Below are 19,012 nucleotides of genomic sequence, written 5' to 3'. Positions count from 1 at the left end.
TTTGACAGGCCCAAACAGCTCCTCCTGACCTGTGGTGCCCTGTGCGATGGCACCGGCCGCACTACCCTAGCTACGGCGTGATTGCACACATTAGTTTAACTAGCTGGTGTGTGGGGACTGCCATGGATTGCGGTACCAGGTTTTTCAAGGGCAAAGCACCCAGGGATGGGTGTTTCAGTGTTGAGTAACTGTAGGATTTGTACCTCTGTACTTTCTCCTCAGGCTCTGTACCATGATGGGCTCAGTGTCCGGTGTTTCGCAGATTCGCAGCCAGAGTGTCAGTCAACCATGACTTCCACCTAGAACCAGCCTGGTCTACCTCTCTCATAGGTAAGGTTGCACTTGGCTAAGGGCTAGTGCACATCCTCTGTAGTGTCAGAGTGTGTCCGTCACACAGACTGGCAACCCCAGGGCCTGCTCCCCCTACTAGTATCCATACTGGGGCCCAGCTGGTGACCTTATAGCATTTGCCTTAGGAACCATGAATGCAGCCCTTCTCACTTTAACCGCAGGTGTCTGCATCTTTCCAGCAGAAGCTGGACAGGAACCGCACTTCAGACGTCAGTCTAGATAGTGCTGCGTCCCTGTCCAGTAATAATTCGGACTCTGAAGTTCCTCAGCTCCTAAGGCTAGTGTTTCGGTCTTCAAGCATTGGTGGACGTTTTCTGCTGAATTCCCGTTTTCTGGCAGCGAGTGGACCTTCTACGGAGGGCTCACCCTAATAGGCACCTACAGGTTTCTAAGTGCATTGCTTTCTTCAATTCTCTACCTGCTGCAGACTGGGCAAAATGAGCCTCCTCCTCAGTGGAGGCTCACATGGCCCGCCTAGTCTAAAACGCTTACCTTCCTAGCCCAAATGCGGCATCCCTTGTGATCCCAGGGACAGGATGTTGGAACTTCCCTCAAAAGGGACATTTTATGCAGAAGCTATTGCGCACCCAGCCTTGACTTCTGCTTAGGTAGCTAAAGCCATGAGAGGTTAGACAGATGTTCTTCAGGAGAGCCTCAGCTCAATTTCCCTTTGGAATGAGCTATTGGCATCAGATGAGAACATCAGAGGGTGGCCTCTTATATAGGAGAGGCAACAATAGATACTGGTGCCCTAGCTTTCAGGGTGTCAGCATTCTTGGTGGCTGTTAGGCGAGCGCTTTGGCTTAATTTCTGTCGTGCTGACTCAGACTTTAGGAAGACCATAGGGGCTCTTCTGCTTTCAGGTCATTCATTGGGATCCTATTTTGGACAGGATTGTAGCTACAATAACTGTGTCCAGGACGGCCTATCTCCCTTCTGTGACCTAGTCATGAACTAATTTTTGCTCCTTTTGTCTGGGGGGAAGGGCCAAGGGCCAACATTTCTCAAGGCTCCGGGTTACTCTTTCAAAGGGCTGAGGCTTCGAGCTATACAGCCCAAGCCTACCAGTTACCCTACATCCAGGCCTACCAACAGGATTGTGCTTGATAAGGCAGACCTCCACCTAGAGGGGTCACAGTGTGGGAGGCCGACTTTTGCTGTTTCCATCACCTGGATGGTGACCACGTACGATGTCTGAGGGTGAAGATTTATTTTCCGCGGCTACGCCATAGCCTTTCAGGAAAGGCCTCAGAACCCATTTTTTCCACCAGCTTTCCGGTGGATCAAGACAAAGTGAAAGAACTGGTGGACTCTATTCACTCCCTGCTGGCCTCCAGAGTGTGTGTTTCAGTTCCCCTTTCTTAGAGAGGCAAGGAATTTTATGCCAGTCTCTTCTTTGTTCACCTGGAAATCCTTAACAGTTCTCAGATTCTGCATAGAGTCTGTGTCCATCATTCTGGCACTGGTACTAGGGGGTCTAAGGGCCACCTTGGATTTCTGGGAGGACTATTTTCAGGTTCCTATCTGGCTTGGTCTCCAGAGTTTCCTCTGGCTTGTGGTCCCAGAGGAGCATTTTCATTTTCAGGCATTGCCATTTGGTCTTTCCTTGAGCCTTACCCGGTCTCCGGATGTTTTCAAGGAACACTTCAGTCCCTTGATAGATATCCTCCAGTCCCATGGAAAGCTCATCAATGGGATTAATTCTACTGGACTCTGTTGCAGAAAAGGTACCATCAGGGGGCATTGCTGGGTTCCAGGGTTCAGTGGGTCTTCCTCCCACCAGTAAAGCTTTCGGACCCAAAGGCCAGGATTCGCAAAGTTTTAAGTCCTCACTGAGTGTCAATACACACTTGCATTTAAATCCTGGGCTCACTTGCCTCCACCTCCATCATGGCGCCGTATGCCCAGTTTCATTCCCGGCCTCTTCAGTTGGAGGATGTGTCCAGTTCAAATAGGTCCACTGATAACTTACACCTTGACTGGAATGTTCGACACAGGGTCCTCCTCACCACCAATGTCAACAACCTTCTACGGTTAGTGAACAACTTCTAGGAACCAACTGCAATCAACTTTCTGGATCTCTGAGCAATCTTTAGAGCTCTCTGCCTGGCTCGGCTGCTCCTACAGCGTAGTCTGGTCCAGGTGCAATCCACCAATGTGACTGCCATTGCCTACATAAACCATCAGGGCGGCACTCGCAGTCGTGGCACCTTGAAGGAGGTGAGTGGCATTCTCATCTGGACAGTGTGTCAACTTCCAGCTCTGTAGGTACTGTAGTCTTAATCCCCAAAATCCAGAATTGGGAAGTAAGCTTCCGTGGTCGCCTGGACATCCACCCAGGTGAATGGGCACTTCATCCAGATGCCTTTAAAATCGTAGTTCTTCGCTGGTGGTTGCCAGACATCGCCTTAATGATATCCCGGCATGAACACAAACTATCAAAGCACTTTTTCAGTGCCAGGGCCCTGGAAGCCCTTCAGCTGGATGCCTTACCAGTCCAGCAGGAGTTTAATCTTTTGTATGTCTTCCTTCCGATCTTGTGGATTCCGTGGGTCCTTCGGAGACTGCAGGGGGAGGGTAATCCTGATTGCCCCCTGTAGACCATGGCCAGCTTGGTACACAGATCTATCAGCACTCCGCTGTGTCTTTCTTTGTGGCCGGATCTTCTGTTTCAGGACCCGTGCTTCTATCCAGATCTGACCCATCTTGTTACTCTTAACACCTATGTCTTGAACACTACAAGGTTCTCCAGGTCGGTCATTCATACTATGCTGTATGCCCAGGAGCTCTCCTCTGCAAGACCTTGTCATTGCTTTGGCAGATTTTCTTTGCTTGCTGTTCTGACTGGAATTTTAATCCCAAAGTATTTCCCTCTCTTGGGTCCTCTACCTTCTGCCGGCAGGTCTGGGTCTATCCATCCGCCTCTCTTATTTGAAGTAACAGGTTTCTATATTTTCTGGCCTCTTCAGAGACAGATGGCTAATGCCTGACTGTAACCAGTGGGTTAAATAATTAATTTCTACATAGGCATATAAGTTGTAACACACAACCTGTGCTGGGCCCCATTGAGGTTTGAAAAGAGATTGTATTCATGCAGTCTATGTTCAGACTGGTCAGATTCAACCTTTGAGGTCAAACAAGACATATATTGAGGGGCCTAACTTGTACCTGTCACTATCAGAGATGTATAATGAGCCATCCATAGCTTATATGGTGTTATCAGTAGACAGTGAGCCACATTCCAGTGGGATGACCATTGTAAGATGTGTAGAGACGCTAAGCATTATGGGTTACTGAGATTCTACACAAAAGGGCTTTGAAACAGAGTTTATCTCCAGACATTAGGACACGTCATAACTGTATTTCTTTGTCTGGTAATATATGTTAATGCTTACAGAGCATGTGTAAAGTTAAGAATGGTCCATGCTATGTTGTACCAATCAGTGCTTGGTACCCAGTTTGTAACTAATATGGGCTTAATATCCGGAAAGCCAACACCCTATTAGGGTATATAAATCAAGACATAGACAAAGGCTCTTTGGCTCGTGTATGGACCTGAGACTGTAGTAGGGTGCCTGCAATGTATATTGAACTACCTGCGCGTTATTGAAACGAGGGCTCCCCAGATCTTATGTTGAAGATGATGAACTACCGGTGTCATCTGAATATATTAACAAAAGTTGAGTATACTGTATACTTTGTATGTTAATTGTTTGTTTGTTACTTGTAAATAAAGTGTGTTAATTTGTACTCGCTCAAAGGGTCACGTGTGTGTACTATTTAATTTCGATCAGAATGAAACCCACCTTTATGAACTGACGTACAAGCTTTCCTTCAAGGATTTCTCCTTGGAAGTCGTTGTTCCTTGGCTCCTTTAACTTTGTCTTTGGTGCTTTGTGCTCTTCAGTCATCGCTCTTTGAGCCCTTGGACTCTTTTGACATTCATTTACTTACTTGGATGACCGTTTTTCTGCTGGCTATGCTAGGGTGAGTTGTCCTGTCCCTCCCCATTGTATGTTTTTCACTTGGACTGAGCTGTCCTATGGTAGTCTCTTGGTTTTCTAATCACCTAGAACCATTGGTCCCTGTTTTTTCAGGCACCTGGTTTGTTCTACGGAGGAGGCCTCTTTGGATGTTGTTCGGTCCCTCCGGATCTTTGTGAATAGGACTCGGGTTCTTCGTAGAAGGGGTCCCCTGTTGGTCTTCTATGGAATTCGTAAAATGGACTGGCTGGTTTCCACACGGAATTTGGCCAGTTGGCTTCGTTGGATTATCCGCCATGCTTCAGCGATGAAGGTTCTCACTGTTCCGTCTTTACTGTTGGACCCTTTCACCATATGAGTACTTCTTGGGCGGCTTGCCAGGGGTGCCTCGGCTGAGCAGCTTTGTAGAGCGGCCCTATGGTCCTCCACTCTACTTTCTTCTGGTTCTGTTAATTTAACACCTTCGCCACCGCGGACGCAGCTTTGGGTCGAAGGAGACCTCTGTCGCGTCCCCTCCCATAATGAGATAGCTTTAGGACGTCCCATGGTCTCTGCCTGTGTCCCCTATGGAACGTAAAGTAGAAAAGAGGACTTACCTGGTTAAGTCCTTTTCTTCAAACTCCATAGGGGACTCAGGCTGCCCATCCTGATGCACCGGGCTGGCGTTTTTTTTTTTTACTTTCTCCTTTAGTGTTTCTGGGTGTTTGGACCAGTATGTGTAGGTCGGTCTTCCTTCTCCTCTTCCTCGCTCCTGCCTTGGGCTTGCTAACTTACCTGGCCTGTCTGAGGCTGGGGGCGGGGTATAGGGGGGAGGAGTCAGGGCTGCTGGGAGAAGAAGCTTAACTAGTTGGTGCCCAGACTCCTCGAAGAAAAGGACTTAAACAGGTAAGACATAAGTCCTATTTTTCAACATATATAACATGGCATTCATGTATAATTAATCAGAGTAGTGCATGTATAGGCAGTATATTAGTATACAGTACAATACAACGCTAGCTCAAAGCAGTAGATGGCAGTCACCAGCACCATAACAGGGCAGCAGTGTGTCCTGTGCCATCTCTGCCCCCTAAACCCATGACATCACGCCTAAGGGGCAGGGCTGCCACCTATGGGAAGTAGAGCATTGCCTGGTGCATTTTACGGATGCTCCAGGGGGCTCTGCTGGGTGCTTACCCTGAGGGTACATTGGGCGCTCCGAGCGGCTCTGCAGTAGCGCTGCTGGTTGCAAGGTGCCATTCATGTCACCCTCCAATCGACATGCAGGTGCCACGGGGCAGCGACGGTGCAGACCCCAGGACCCTGTGCCCTGTACATCGGCACAGCTCACAAACCCCTAGTTATGGCCCTGGCAGTCACATTCCAATTATATTATGGTTCACTTTTACTAATGTTACCAATCATTAGGGATGTCCCTGCTGCAGCACAGGGCTGTAAATCAAACTGGCTGCGGTAATAATTAAGCCACTTGTGCATATGTATGGACATCCTTAGTACCTGGCCTGTGAGTGGCCATACATGCTGCGTGTGGAAAACACTGATCTAATACAAAACAAATTCCTGAGTAGGAAATACAATTGCAGATGGGGTTGGATATGAGTTCCCGGCGGTCGGGATGCCACTGGTCAAAATACCGACAGCGGCATCCCGACAGTGAAAATCCCGACCGCGGTAGGTAAGTATACTACGACTAACCCTAACCCCTACCCTAAACCTCCCTCCCCAGTGCCTAAAACTAACCTCCCCTTCCCCGCACCCTAAACCTAACCCCTAGTGCCTAAGCCTAACCCCCAATACTTACCTTCGGGATGCTGGTGGTCGGGATACTGGAGCCGGGATCTCGATGCTGTCTGGATTCCGGCGCCGGTATTTAGACCGTTGGCATCCTGCACGCCGTGATGCTGACTACACCCCTTGCAGATGGCCATCTATCTCCTACATACTAACTGTATTGGTTTTTCTGAAACTAAGGGAAACAGAGTGTGATACAGTGTATCTGATGAGACCGCTGTGTGAGAATAATGCTTCACAAGGATAGAATTACAAATATATTAGAAAACAAATGATAGACATGTAATACTAATACATATCGGTATGTACTTATACAGTTACAATATATATCTACAGTCATCTTTCATTGTGACCCATCTGTCTGTTACATACACCCCCGGACGAGTGGGGGGATCTCCCGCATCCTGGCCACTTCCTAGTGAAATGGGCAGGATGAGGAGATAATATCGGGAATTGCGGGTCTGTAGAGAGGGGGTGGAGCCAATATGACAAAATATAGGCATCATTTTAGCCCCTCCCCTCTACGCGATTTCTGTAATTTTGCTGTGATGGGGCGTAAAGCGCCCGCCCCCGGAGTAGTCATCCCGGAGAGGAGAAATGAAAAGTCGTCAAGTACTGTCTGGTCTGTTAGCAGATGCCATATAATAATGTTTTACTCCTGTATTGTTCGTCTGGTTCTAGGGTCTGCATAGCAGATAATGAGCATAATGGTATTTGGTTACTTTTCTCTCTTGTCATCTCTCATAATATCAGGTATCTCTGCCAGGGCAATAGCTGGGTTCAGCATGTGGCTGTTGCTGTAAGCTTTAAGCAGGGCACCCAGAATCACCTTCAGCTGCTGCGGTACCAGACAGCGGCATCTCATGGCATAACTACATATACCAGGGCCGGATTGAGAGCCACATGGGCCTGGGGCTGAACATGATGACGGGCCTGTTATGAAGTGTAGGAGGCGTGATGGGTGGGTGTGGCCAGTACTATGTGGGCGTGTACACCCCTACACTATCAGCACCAATGTCTGGGATTCGCCACAATAAAGGGGCCCACAGCAGGCAGCATTGACTCATTATGCACCACCGCGGGCAGCCAGCCTGGCCCAGTGGTAACATCATGAGATGATGATGAGCTGGGCCGTGAATGTGATCTCTTCCCTGCTCCTTCCCTTTCATCCTACCTGCTTATCCCCGACTGGCCTGGATCTTCCTCTCTAAGGCGGTCCTTGCCACTGATGCCAGGGATCTGGTGCCATACTCTCGTGACCGCGCAGCATGGCCCCCACCGTCGCTGCCAACATCTGCAAATTTGTATACAGTTACCGATGCCAGCTCCCCCGCCAGGTCCTGTTGCTGCCGAGGTCGGTCTGGGTACACATCGTCTAGAGTGTACCCAGCCTTAGGGGTACTAAGCCTTGGAGAGAGATAAAATGGACGTAGATAAAGCACCAACCAAATAGCTCCCGTCACGTTACAGGCTGTGTGTGGAGAATGATAGTGCGACGATGGTTGCGTCTGCAGCTGCACAAAGTGGGCGTCTCAGCCCTTGCACAGTCAGACGCACGGCTGTACACCAGGGGTAGGGCTGATACTATCATTGGCATAACGCCGCAGGTGGGACTACAGCAGTAGATGCTAACGCGGTCACAGCAGCTTACCACTCAGAATAAGCCCCTCGTATTGGTGTTGATAACTACATCGCAATTCTGCTTATATACAGCTGTTCCGGTAACGTTTGCATGACGGGTTCCCTTATAAGCTTCTTCCCAGCAGATGAGAGGTGAATAGAAGATGCTGTTATGCTGTTCTGGGATGGCGATTAGATTGTGATGTCACAATGTGAGAGGATGTGGGGGGAGAATATTTGTATATCATCATATTGGAATGATTTATGTTCATTATTCTTCCTGCATGATCCATAAGTGCGCACGTAGACTGAGGCCTGCAACATAAAGGTGCTAATCTCTGCTTTATGTATTATTGTCTCTATATCACAAAACACACATTCATGAACATTTATTTGTTTGCACTTAGGCTGAGAAAAGAGCTGGAATCTTACAAAGAGGATGATTTGGAAAGTGTATGTGAGGCTCTTCGAGCAGAGATACAATTCCTGCAGCAGGTACGGCCCCTCCTATTGATCTATGAAAAGAAGGTTTATTCACCAGGGAAGTCATATTTTTGTATCATCCGCTGTAGATTGATTCCTGCCTTCTGTATTTGGCAGCTTGTTCTTCAGAAACATAATTGCAGGTGTGCGACAGTGCGGCGTGTTCCATTGTCTTCACAAGAGCTGTTATTACGTGTGAGGGTGTAATGCTACAGCCAGATTAGAATGAATCTGAGCTCTGAATACATGAACAGTCACTTTCCAAACTAACTCTAAAGTTTATTGTCCAATCCAAGCTTGTTATTGTCACGGCCATGTGTCAGGGTGTTGCTTGTAGGGGATGGAGTGAATAAGCCGGCTCCCGACTCTCAAATCCCAGCAGGGGACTAAAGACAGGTGTCTAAATCCCGACGCCTGTCATTATACCTACGCCGGGAGCCGCAGGGGGGGAGGGTTAGGTTAGGGGCTCCTGGCGAGGGACAGGGTTAGGCATCCCTGGTGGGAGGGTTAGGGCTAGGCTAGGGGAAGGAGGGGTTAGGGTTAGGCACCCCTGGTGGGAGGTTAGGGTTAGGCACCCCTGGTGGGAGGTTAGGGTTAGGCTAGGGGAAGGAGGGGTAAGGGTTAGGCACCCCTGGTGGGAGGTTAGGGTTAGGCACCCCTGGTGGGAGGTTAGGGTTAGGCTAGGGGAAGGAAGGGTTAGGGTTAGGCACCCCTGGTGGAAGGTTAGGGTTAGGCACCCCTGGTGGGAGGGTTAGGCTAGGGGAAGGAGGGGTTAGGGTTAGGCACCCCTGGTGGAAGGGTTAGGGTTAGGCTAGGGGAAGGAGGGGTTAGGGTTAGGCACCCCTGGTGGAATGTTAGGGTTAGGCACCCCTGTGGGAGACTTAAGTTTAGGCTGCGGGGTCGGGGGGGGGGCTTAGGCACTAATGGGAGAGGTTAGGGGTGGGGGGAAATGGTTAGCGATAGGAAAAAATTTACCTTGTCGGAATCATCATCTTCTAACTTTCGGTGTCAGTATTAGGTCCGCAGGGCTCACGTCCGGTGGTATTTAATACTGATTCCGCTTGTAGAGGAGAGAAGCATTATTCTAGCATAGACATGCCTTGTGCAGCATTTACTGTATATATACAGTACTGTAGTTGGACTATTTGTAACTTGGGTGTTGCCCAGCCTGCAGCATTGCCCTGTACTGCTGCCCTTACAGAGTCTTCTGTGCCACCAGATCTTTTAGGTTTTTTTTTCTAAAATCCAGTGTATCCAACTTCACAATCTCCCCATTACCAGCTGCATATTTTCTCCATGTGCCAACAATAATTGGGAATACAGCAGTAATAATCCCACAGCAGTAATAATCCCACAGCAGTAATAACCTCACAGCAGTAATAACCCCACAGCAGTAATAAACCTACTGCAGTAATAATCCCACAGCAGTAATAATCCCACAGCAGTAATAACCTCACAGCAGTAATAACCCCACAGCAGTAATAAACCTACTGCAGTAATAATCCCACAGCAGTAATAAACCTACTGCAGTAATAATCCCACAGCAGTAATAAACCTACTGCAGTAATAATCCCACAGCAGTAATAACCTCACAGCAGTAATAATCCCACAGCAGTAATAATCCCACAGCAGTAATAATCCCACAGCAGTAATAACCTCACAGCAGTAATAATCCCACAGCAGTAATAATCCCACAGCAGTAATAACCCCACAGCAGTAATAACCCCACAGCAGTAATAATCCCACAGCAGTAATAAACCTACTGCAGTAATAACCTCACAGCAGTAATAAACCTACTGCAGTAATAATCCCACAGCAGTAACCGATAACCCCACAGCAGTAACTGATAACCAGACAGCAGTAACCAATAGCCCCACAGCAGTAATAACCCCACAGCAGTAACTAATAACCCTACTGCAGTAATAATCCCACAGCAGTAATAACCCCACAGCAGTAATAACCCCACAGCAGTAATAATCCCACAGCAGTAACCAATAACCCCACAGCAGTAACTGATAACCTCACAGCAGTAATAACCTCACAGCAGTAACTGATAACCCCACAGCAGTAATAACCTCACAGCAGTAACCGATTACCCCACAGCAGTAACTGATAACCTCACAGCAGTAATAACCTCACAGCAGTAACTGATAACCCCACAGCAGTAATAACCTCACAGCAGTAACTGATAACCCCACAGCAGTAATAACCTCACAGCAGTAATAATCCCACAGCAGTAACCGATAACCCCACAGCAGTACTGATAACCCCACTGCAGTAATAACTCCACAGCAGTAATAACCCCACAGCAGTAACTGATAACCCGACAGCAGTAACTGATAAACCCACAGCAGTAACTAATAACCCAACAGCAGAGACTAATAACCCCACTGCAATAATAACTCCAGAGCAGTAATAATCCCACAGCAGTAACCAATAACCCCACAACAGTAAGTAATAACCCTACAGCAGTAACTGATAACCCGACAGCAGTAACCGATAACCCCACAGCAGTAACTGATAACCCGACAGCAGTAACCAATAGCCCCACAGCAGTAATAACCTCACAGCAGTAACTGATAACCCCACTGCAGTAATAACTCCACAGCAGTAATAATCCCACAGCGCTAACTGATAACCCAACTGCAGTAACTGATAACCCTGCTGCAGTAACCGATAACCCCACAGCAGTAATAACCCCACAGCAGTAATAACCCCACAGCAGTAACTGATAACCCCACAGCAGTAACTGATAACCCCACAGCAGTAACCGATAACCCCACAGCAGTAACTGATAACCCCACAGCAGTAATAACCTCACAGCAGTAACTGATAACCTCACAGCAGTAATAACTCCACAGCAGTAATAACCCCACAGCAGTAACTGATAACCCCACTGCAGTAATAACTCCACAGCAGTAATAACCCCACAGCAGTAACTAATAACCCGACAGCAGTAACTGATAAACCCACTGCAGTAATAACTCCACAGCAGTAATAATCCCACAGCAGTAACCAATAACCCCACAGCAGTAATAATCCCACAGCAGTAATAACCCCACAGCAGTAACCAATAACCTCACAGCAGTAATAACCCCACAGCAGTGATGTCACGGCTTGCTCAGGGGAATATCCTACTGAGGAGCTGAAAGCTGAGGTCCCGGGTTGTGGACGGAATCGGAGATGATGGGCCTGGATGTATGTCCTCCTCACCCACAAGTATGGACGAGGAAGAGTTGACCAGTGACCCCTCCAAGCGGGATATGGGTTTAAGCTGTACCGAGCAAGCAGGTCGTGGCCCTTTGGCCAGGTATCCGATACAGGTGGGAAATGAAGGGAGATAACAGCGATGAGGCCCAGCAGAATGTACCTCTGAAAGAGGCACTAACGAGGATTTTGTATTTGGATATTGTACAGAGTACACGGGCAAGGTATCCAGTCGCACCGCTGGCACAGGAGAGTGACACTGTGGTTGTACTCGGAGGATGTACAGAGTATGCAGGCAAGGTGTCCAGTCTGCACCGCTGGCACAGGAGAGTGACACTATGGTTGTATTCGGAGGATGTACAGAGTACGTGGGCAAGGTATCCAGTCGCACCGCTGGCACAGGAGAGTGACACTGTGGTTGTACTTGGAAGATGTACAGAGTACATGGGCAAGGTATCCAGTCGCACCGCTGGCACAGGAGAGTGACACTGTGGTTGTACTCGGAGGATGTACAAAGTACACGGGCAAGGTATCCAGTCACACCTCAGGCAGTGGCAAACGCAGGATTTTGAAAGGGGGGTTTTCAAATAATCAGGTGCCATCAAAAAGGGTGTGTGGGCTCACTGTAAGGGGTGTGGGCTCACAATGAGGCACGTGGCCTCAAGCGGAAAGACTACCTTATGACTAAATGATTTTAACGTAACCATAGGTTCCAGATTTCCAGGTGTGTTTATTACTGGCTGACATGTTAAAATATCCACAGAAGGTGCTAATTATTTAATTTGTGACACTGAGAAGAACATGCAGCACTAGAACATTCTATTATATTACTATTTCTATTGTGGTCATGGCGTGGGCTGGGGAGGGGGGGTTTCCAGGCAGCCAGAAACCCCCCCCTGTGTTTGCCTATGGCAGGCACAGGAGAGTGACACTGTGGTTGTACTCGGAGGATGTACAGAGTACGAGGGCAAGGTATCCAGTCACACTGCTAGCACAGGAGAGTGACACTGTGGTTGTACTCGGAGGATGTACAGAGGCCCTGATTCAGAGGCGCTCGCTATTTGCGATCGCTCGCTCTGAATCAGGGCAGGCCATTATTTATTTTTTTTGCCGGCCTGCAGGCTGCTCGCTAAGCTGTGGGTAACCAACCACAGCTTTAGCGGGCGGCCTGGTGATGGTCGCGACCATCGCTATCATCGGGCTTGCAACGAGACCATTGTGGTAGGGTCTTGTCCACCTTCGGGAACGCCTCTGTTTGGCCAGCCAACTCCCCCAACCCGCCTACAAAACGGGGCGAGCTGTTGCTCAACATCGACATCTGCCCCGTTTTGCTGCGAGCCCCGAGGGGTCTGCGCACTGCCCGGCCATCAACCCTCATGCGAGTGCTATGCGCTTGCGAGCAGGTCTGAATCAGGCCCAGAGTACATGGGCAAGGTATCCAGTCGCACCGCTAGCATAGGAGAGTGACACTGTGGTTGTACTCGGAGGATGTACAGAGTATGCGGGCAAGGTATCCAGTCACACCTCTGGCACAGGAGAGTGACACTGTGGTTGTACTCAGAGGATGTACAGAGTACGTGGGCAAGCCATCCAGTCATATCGCTGGCACAGGAGAGTGACACTGTGGTTGTACTGGGAGGATGTACTGAGTACGCAGGCAAGGTATCCAGTCGCACCGCTAGCACAGGAGAGTGACACTGTGTTTGTACTCGGAGGATGTACTGAGTACGCAGGCAAGGTATCCAGTCACACTGCTGGCACAGGAGAGTGACATTGTGGTTGTACTCAGAGGATGTACAGAGTACGCGGGCAAGGTATCCTGTCGCACTGCTGGCACAGGAGAGTGACACTGTGGTTGTATTCGGAGGATGTACAGAGTACGTGGGCAAGGTATCCAATCGCACCGCTGGCACAGGAGAGTGACACTGTGGTTGTACTCGGAAGATGTACAGAGTACACGGGCAAGGTATCCAGTCACACCGCTGGCACAGGACAGTGACACTGTGGTTGCACTCGGAGGATGTACAGAGTACACGGGCAAGGTATCCAGGCGCACTGCAAGCACAGGAGAGTGACACTGTGGTTGTACTCGGAGGATGTACAGAGCATGCGGGCAAGGTATCCAGTCACACCTCAGGCAGTGGCAAACGCAGGATTTTGAAAGGGGAGTTTTCAAATAATCAGGTGCCGTCAAAAAGGGTGTGTGGGCTCACAATGAGGCACGTGGCCTCAAGCGGAAAGACTACCTTATGACTAAATGATTTTAACGTAACCATAGGTTCCAGATTTCCAGGTGTGTTTATTACTGGCTGACATGTTAAAATATCCACAGAAGGTGCTAATTATTTAATTTGTGACACTGAGAAGAACATGCAGCACTAGAACATTCTATTATATTACTATTTGTATTGTGGTCATGGCGTGGGCTGGGGAGGGGGGTTTCCAGGCAGCCAGAACCCCCCCCCCCTGTGTTTGCCTATGGCAGGCACAGGAGAGTGACACTGTGGTTGTACTCGGAGGATGTACAGAGTATGCGGGCAAGGTATCCAGTCACACCTCTGGCACAGGAGAGTGACATTGTGGTTGTACTCAGAGGATGTACAGAGTACGCGGGCAAGCCATCCAGTCATATCGCTGGCACAGGACAGTGACACTGTGGTTGTACTGGGAGGATGTACAGAGTACGCAGGCAAGGTATCCAGTCACACCGCTGGCACAGGAGAGTGACACTGTGGTTGTAGTCGGAGGATGTACAGAGTACGCGGGCAAGGTATCCAGTCGCACCGCTAGCACAGGAGAGTGACACTGTGTTTGTACTCGGAGGATGTACTGAGTACGCAGGCAAGGTATCCAGTCACACTGCTGGCACAGGAGAGTGACATTGTGGTTGTACTCAGAGGATGTACAGAGTACGCGGGCAAGGTATCCAGTCGCACTGCTGGCACAGGAGAGTGACACTGTGGTTGTATTCGGAGGATGTACAGAGTACGTGGGCAAGGTATCCAATCGCACCGCTGGCACAGGAGAGTGACACTGTGGTTGTACTCGGAAGATGTACAGAGTACACGGGCAAGGTATCCAGTCGCACCGCTGGCACAGGACAGTGACACTGTGGTTGCACTCGGAGGATGTACAGAGTACACGGGCAAGGTATCCAGGTGCACTGCAAGCACAGGAGAGTGACACTGTGGTTGTACTCGGAGGATGTACAGAGCATGCGGGCAAGGTATCCAGTCACACCTCAGGCAGTGGCAAACGCAGGATTTTGAAAGGGGAGTTTTCAAATAATCAGGTGCCGTCAAAAAGGGTGTGTGGGCTCACAATGAGGCACGTGGCCTCAAGCGGAAAGACTACCTTATGACTAAATGATTTTAACGTAACCATAGGTTCCAGATTTCCAGGTGTGTTTATTACTGGCTGACATGTTAAAATATCCACAGAAGGTGCTAATTATTTAATTTGTGACACTGAGAAGAACATGCAGCACTAGAACATTCTATTATATTACTATTTGTATTGTGGTCATGGCGTGGGCTGGGGAGGGGGGTTTCCAGGCAGTCAGAAACCCCCCCTGTGTTTGCCTATGGCAGGCACAGGAGAGTGACACTGTGGTTGTACTCGGAGGATGTACAGAGTACGAGGGCAAGGTATCCAGTCACACTGCTTGCACAGGAGAGTGACACTGTGGTTGTACTCGGAGGATGTACAGAGGCCCTGATTCAGAGGCGCTCGCTATTTGCGATCACTCACTCTGAATCAGGGCAGGCCATTATTTTATTTTTTTTGCCGGCCTGCAGGCTGCTCGCTAAGCTGTGGGTAACCACCCACAGCTTTAGCGGGCGGCCTGGTGATGGTCGCGACCATCGCTATCATCGGGCTTGCAACGAGACCATTGTGGTAGGGTCTTGTCCACCTTCGGGAACACCTCTGTTTGGCCAGCCAACTCCCCCAACCCGCCTACAAAACGGGGCGAGCTGTTGCTCAACATCGACATCTGCCCCGTTTTGCTGCGAGCCCCGAGAGAGTGAAGTTCTCACTCGCTCCGGGGGTCTGCGCACTGCCCGGCCATCAACCCTCATGCGAGTGCTATGCACTTGCGAGCAGGTCTGAATCAGGCCCAGAGTACATGGGCAAGGTATCCAGTCGCACCGCTAGCATAGGAGAGTGACACTGTGGTTGTACTCGGAGGATGTACAGAGTATGCGGGCAAGGTATCCAGTCACACCTCTGGCACAGGAGAGTGACATTGTGGTTGTACTCAGAGGATGTACAGAGTACGCGGGCAAGCCATCCAGTCATATCGCTGGCACAGGAGAGTGACACTGTGGTTGTACTGGGAGGATGTACAGAGTACGCAGGCAATGTATCCAGTCACACCGCTGGCACAGGAGAGTGACACTGTGGTTGTAGTCGGAGGATGTACAGAGTACGCGGGCAAGGTATCCAGTCGCACCGCTAGCACAGGAGAGTGACACTGTGTTTGTACTCGGAGGATGTACTGAGTACGCAGGCAAGGTATCCAGTCACACTGCTGGCACAGGAGAGTGACATTGTGGTTGTACTCAGAGGATGTACAGAGTACGCGGGCAAGGTATCCAGTCGCACTGCTGGCACAGGAGAGTGACACTGTAGTTGTATTCGGAGGATGTACAGAGTACGTGGGCAAGGTATCCAATCGCACCGCTGGCACAGGAGAGTGACACTGTGGTTGTACTCGGAAGATGTACAGAGTACACGGGCAAGGTATCCAGTCGCACCGCTGGCACAGGACAGTGACACTGTGGTTGCACTCGGAGGATGTACAGAGTACACGGGCAAGGTATCCAGTCGCACTGCAAGCACAGGAGAGTGACACTGTGGTTGTACTCGGAGGATGTACAGAGCATGCGGGCAAGGTATCCAGTCACACCTCAGGCAGTGGCAAACGCAGGATTTTGAAAGGGGAGTTTTCAAATAATCAGGTGCCGTCAAAAAGGATGTGTGGGCTCACAATGAGGCACGTGGCCTCAAGCGGAAAGACTACCTTATGACTAAATGATTTTAACGTAACCATAGGTTCCAGATTTCCAGGTGTGTTTATTACTGGCTGACATGTTAAAATATCCACAGAAGGTGCTAATTATTTAATTTGTGACACTGAGAAGAACATGCAGCACTAGAACATTCTATTATATTACTATCTCTATTGTGGTCATGGCGTGGGCTGGGGAGGGGAGTTTCCAGGCAGCCAGAAACCCCCCCCCTGTGTTTGACTATAGCAGGCACAGGAGAGTGACACTGTGGTTGTACTCGGAGGATGCACAGAGTACGAGGTCAAGGTATCCAGTCGCACCGCTGGCACAGGAGAGTGACACTGTGGTTGTACTCGGAGGATGTACAGAGTACACGGGCAAGGTATCCAGTCGCAACGCTGGCACAGGAGAGTGACACTGTGGTTGTACTCGGAGGATGTACAGAGTACACGGGCAAGGTATCCAGTCGCAACGCTGGCACAGGAGAGTGACACTGTGGTTGTACTCGGAGGATGTACAGAGTACGCGGGCAAGCTATCCAGTCGTATCGCTGGCACAGGAGAGTGACACTGTGGTTGTACTCAGAGGATGTACAGAGTACGCAGGCAAGGTATCCAGTCACACCGCTGGTACAGGAGAGTGACACTGTGTTTGTACTCGGAGGATGTACTGAGTACGCAGGCAAGGTATCCAGTCACACTGCTGGCACAGGAGAGTGACATTGTGGTTGTACTCGGAGGATGTACAGAGTACGTGGGCAAGGTATCCAGTTGCACCGCTGGCACAGGAGAGTGACACTGTGGTTGTACTCGAAAGATGTACAGAGTACACGGGCAAGGTATCCAGTCGCACCGCTGACACAGGAGAGTGACACTGTGGTTGTACTCGGAGGATGTACAGAGTACACGGGCAAGGTATCCAGTTGCACTGCAAGCACAGGAGAGTGACACTGTGGTTGTACTCGGAGGATGTACAGAGTACACGGGCAAGGTATCCAGTCACACCTCAGGCAGTGGCAAACGCAGGATTTTGAAAGGGGGGTTTTCAAATAATCAGGTGCCGTCAAAAATGGTGTGTGGGCTCACTGTAAGGGGTGTGAGCTCACAATGAGGCACGTGGCCTCAAGCGGAAAGACTACCTTATGACTAAATTATATTAACGTAACCATAGGTTCCAGATTTCCAGGTGTGTTTATTACTGGCTGACATGTTAAAATATCCACAGAAGGTGCTAATTGTTTAATTTGTGACACTGAGAAGAACATGCAACACTAGAACATTCTATTATATTACTATTTCTATTGTGGTCATGGCGTGGGCTGGGGAGGGGAGTTTCCAGGCAGCCAGAAACCCCCCCTGTGTTTGCCTATGGCAGGCACAGGAGAGTGACACTGTGATTGTACTCGGAGGATGTACAGAGTACGAGGGCAAGGTATCCAGTCACACTGCTAGCACAGGAGAGTGATACTGTGTTTGTACTCGGAGGATGTACTGAGTACGCAGGCAAGGTATCCAGTCACACCGCTGGCACAGGAGAGTGACACTATGGTTGTACTCAGAGGATGTATGGGGGACATGGGCAAGGTATCCAGTCGCACCGCTGGCACAGGAGAGTGACACTGTGGTTGTACTCGGAGGATGTACAGAGTACACGGGCAAGGTATCCAGTCGCACCGCTGGCACAGTATAGTGACACTGTGGTTGTACTTGGAGGATGTACAGAGCATGCGGGCAAGGTACCAGTCACACCTCAGGCAGTGGCAAACGCAGGATTTTGAAAGGGGGGTTTTCAAATAATCAGGTGCCGTCAAAAAGGGTGTGTGGGCTCACTGTAAGGGGTGTGGGCTCACAATGAGGCACGTGGCCTCAAGCGGAAAGACTACCTTATGACTAAATGATATTATAGTAACCATAGGTTCCAGATTTCCAGGTGTGTTTATTACTGGCTGACATGTTAAAATATCCACAGAAGGTGCTAATTATTTAATTCTTGACACTGAGAAGAACATGCAGCACTAGAACATTCTATTATATTACTATTTCTATTGTGGTCATGGCGTGGGCCGGGGAGGGGAGTTTCCAGGCAGCCAGAACCCCCCCCCCCCTGTGTTTGCCTATGCCAGGCACAGGAGAGTGACATTGTGGTTGTACTCGGGAGGATGTACAGAGTACACGGGCAAGGTATCCAGTCGCACCGCTAGCACAGGAGAGTGACACTGTGGTTGTACTCGGAGGATGTACTGAGGGGGTCATTCAGACCCGCTCACGAGCGCAGGATGCTCGCAAGCAGGTCGATGTTACCCCAATGCGCATGCGCACGACGGAGGGAGCTCTGTCGTGCGCATGCGCGAAACCCGGACAGCGACAGCCAAGCTGTCGCTCCGGGTCTCGCACCAAAGGGGGCGTGCTGTCGATGGTGACTGACAGCACGCCCCCTTTGGTGGGCGTGCTGGGGGAGTGGCTGCCAGACGGAGGCGTTCCCATGGAGGCCGCTCCATTTTCAGGTAGGAGGGCACTGATTCAGAGCGAGCGCTTTGGTCAGAGCGTCCTGCTCTGAATCAGGCCCTGA

The 19,012-nt window shown here is 49.9% G+C and overlaps 1 protein-coding gene across 1 annotated transcript in view; it reads left to right on the top strand.

The window, feature by feature from the left end:
• The window catches only part of CCDC172 (coiled-coil domain containing 172), a 122,675-nt gene that overhangs the window by 84,514 nt on the left and 19,149 nt on the right, over positions 1-19,012 (top strand). Inside the window, exon 7 of the mRNA XM_088466445.1 lies at positions 8,150-8,237. Within this exon, the coding sequence (XP_088322571.1) occupies positions 8,150-8,237 (88 nt within the window). The remainder of the gene's footprint in view (positions 1-8,149; positions 8,238-19,012) is intronic.

The sequence above is a fragment of the Taudactylus pleione genome, unplaced genomic scaffold (assembly GCF_031769625.1).
Source record: "Taudactylus pleione unplaced genomic scaffold, aTauple2 ptg003137l, whole genome shotgun sequence".
In the NCBI taxonomy this organism is placed as follows: domain Eukaryota; kingdom Metazoa; phylum Chordata; class Amphibia; order Anura; family Myobatrachidae; genus Taudactylus; species Taudactylus pleione.
The sequence above is the reverse complement of the archived record's forward strand: the minus strand, read 5'-3'. Positions and strand labels throughout refer to the sequence as shown.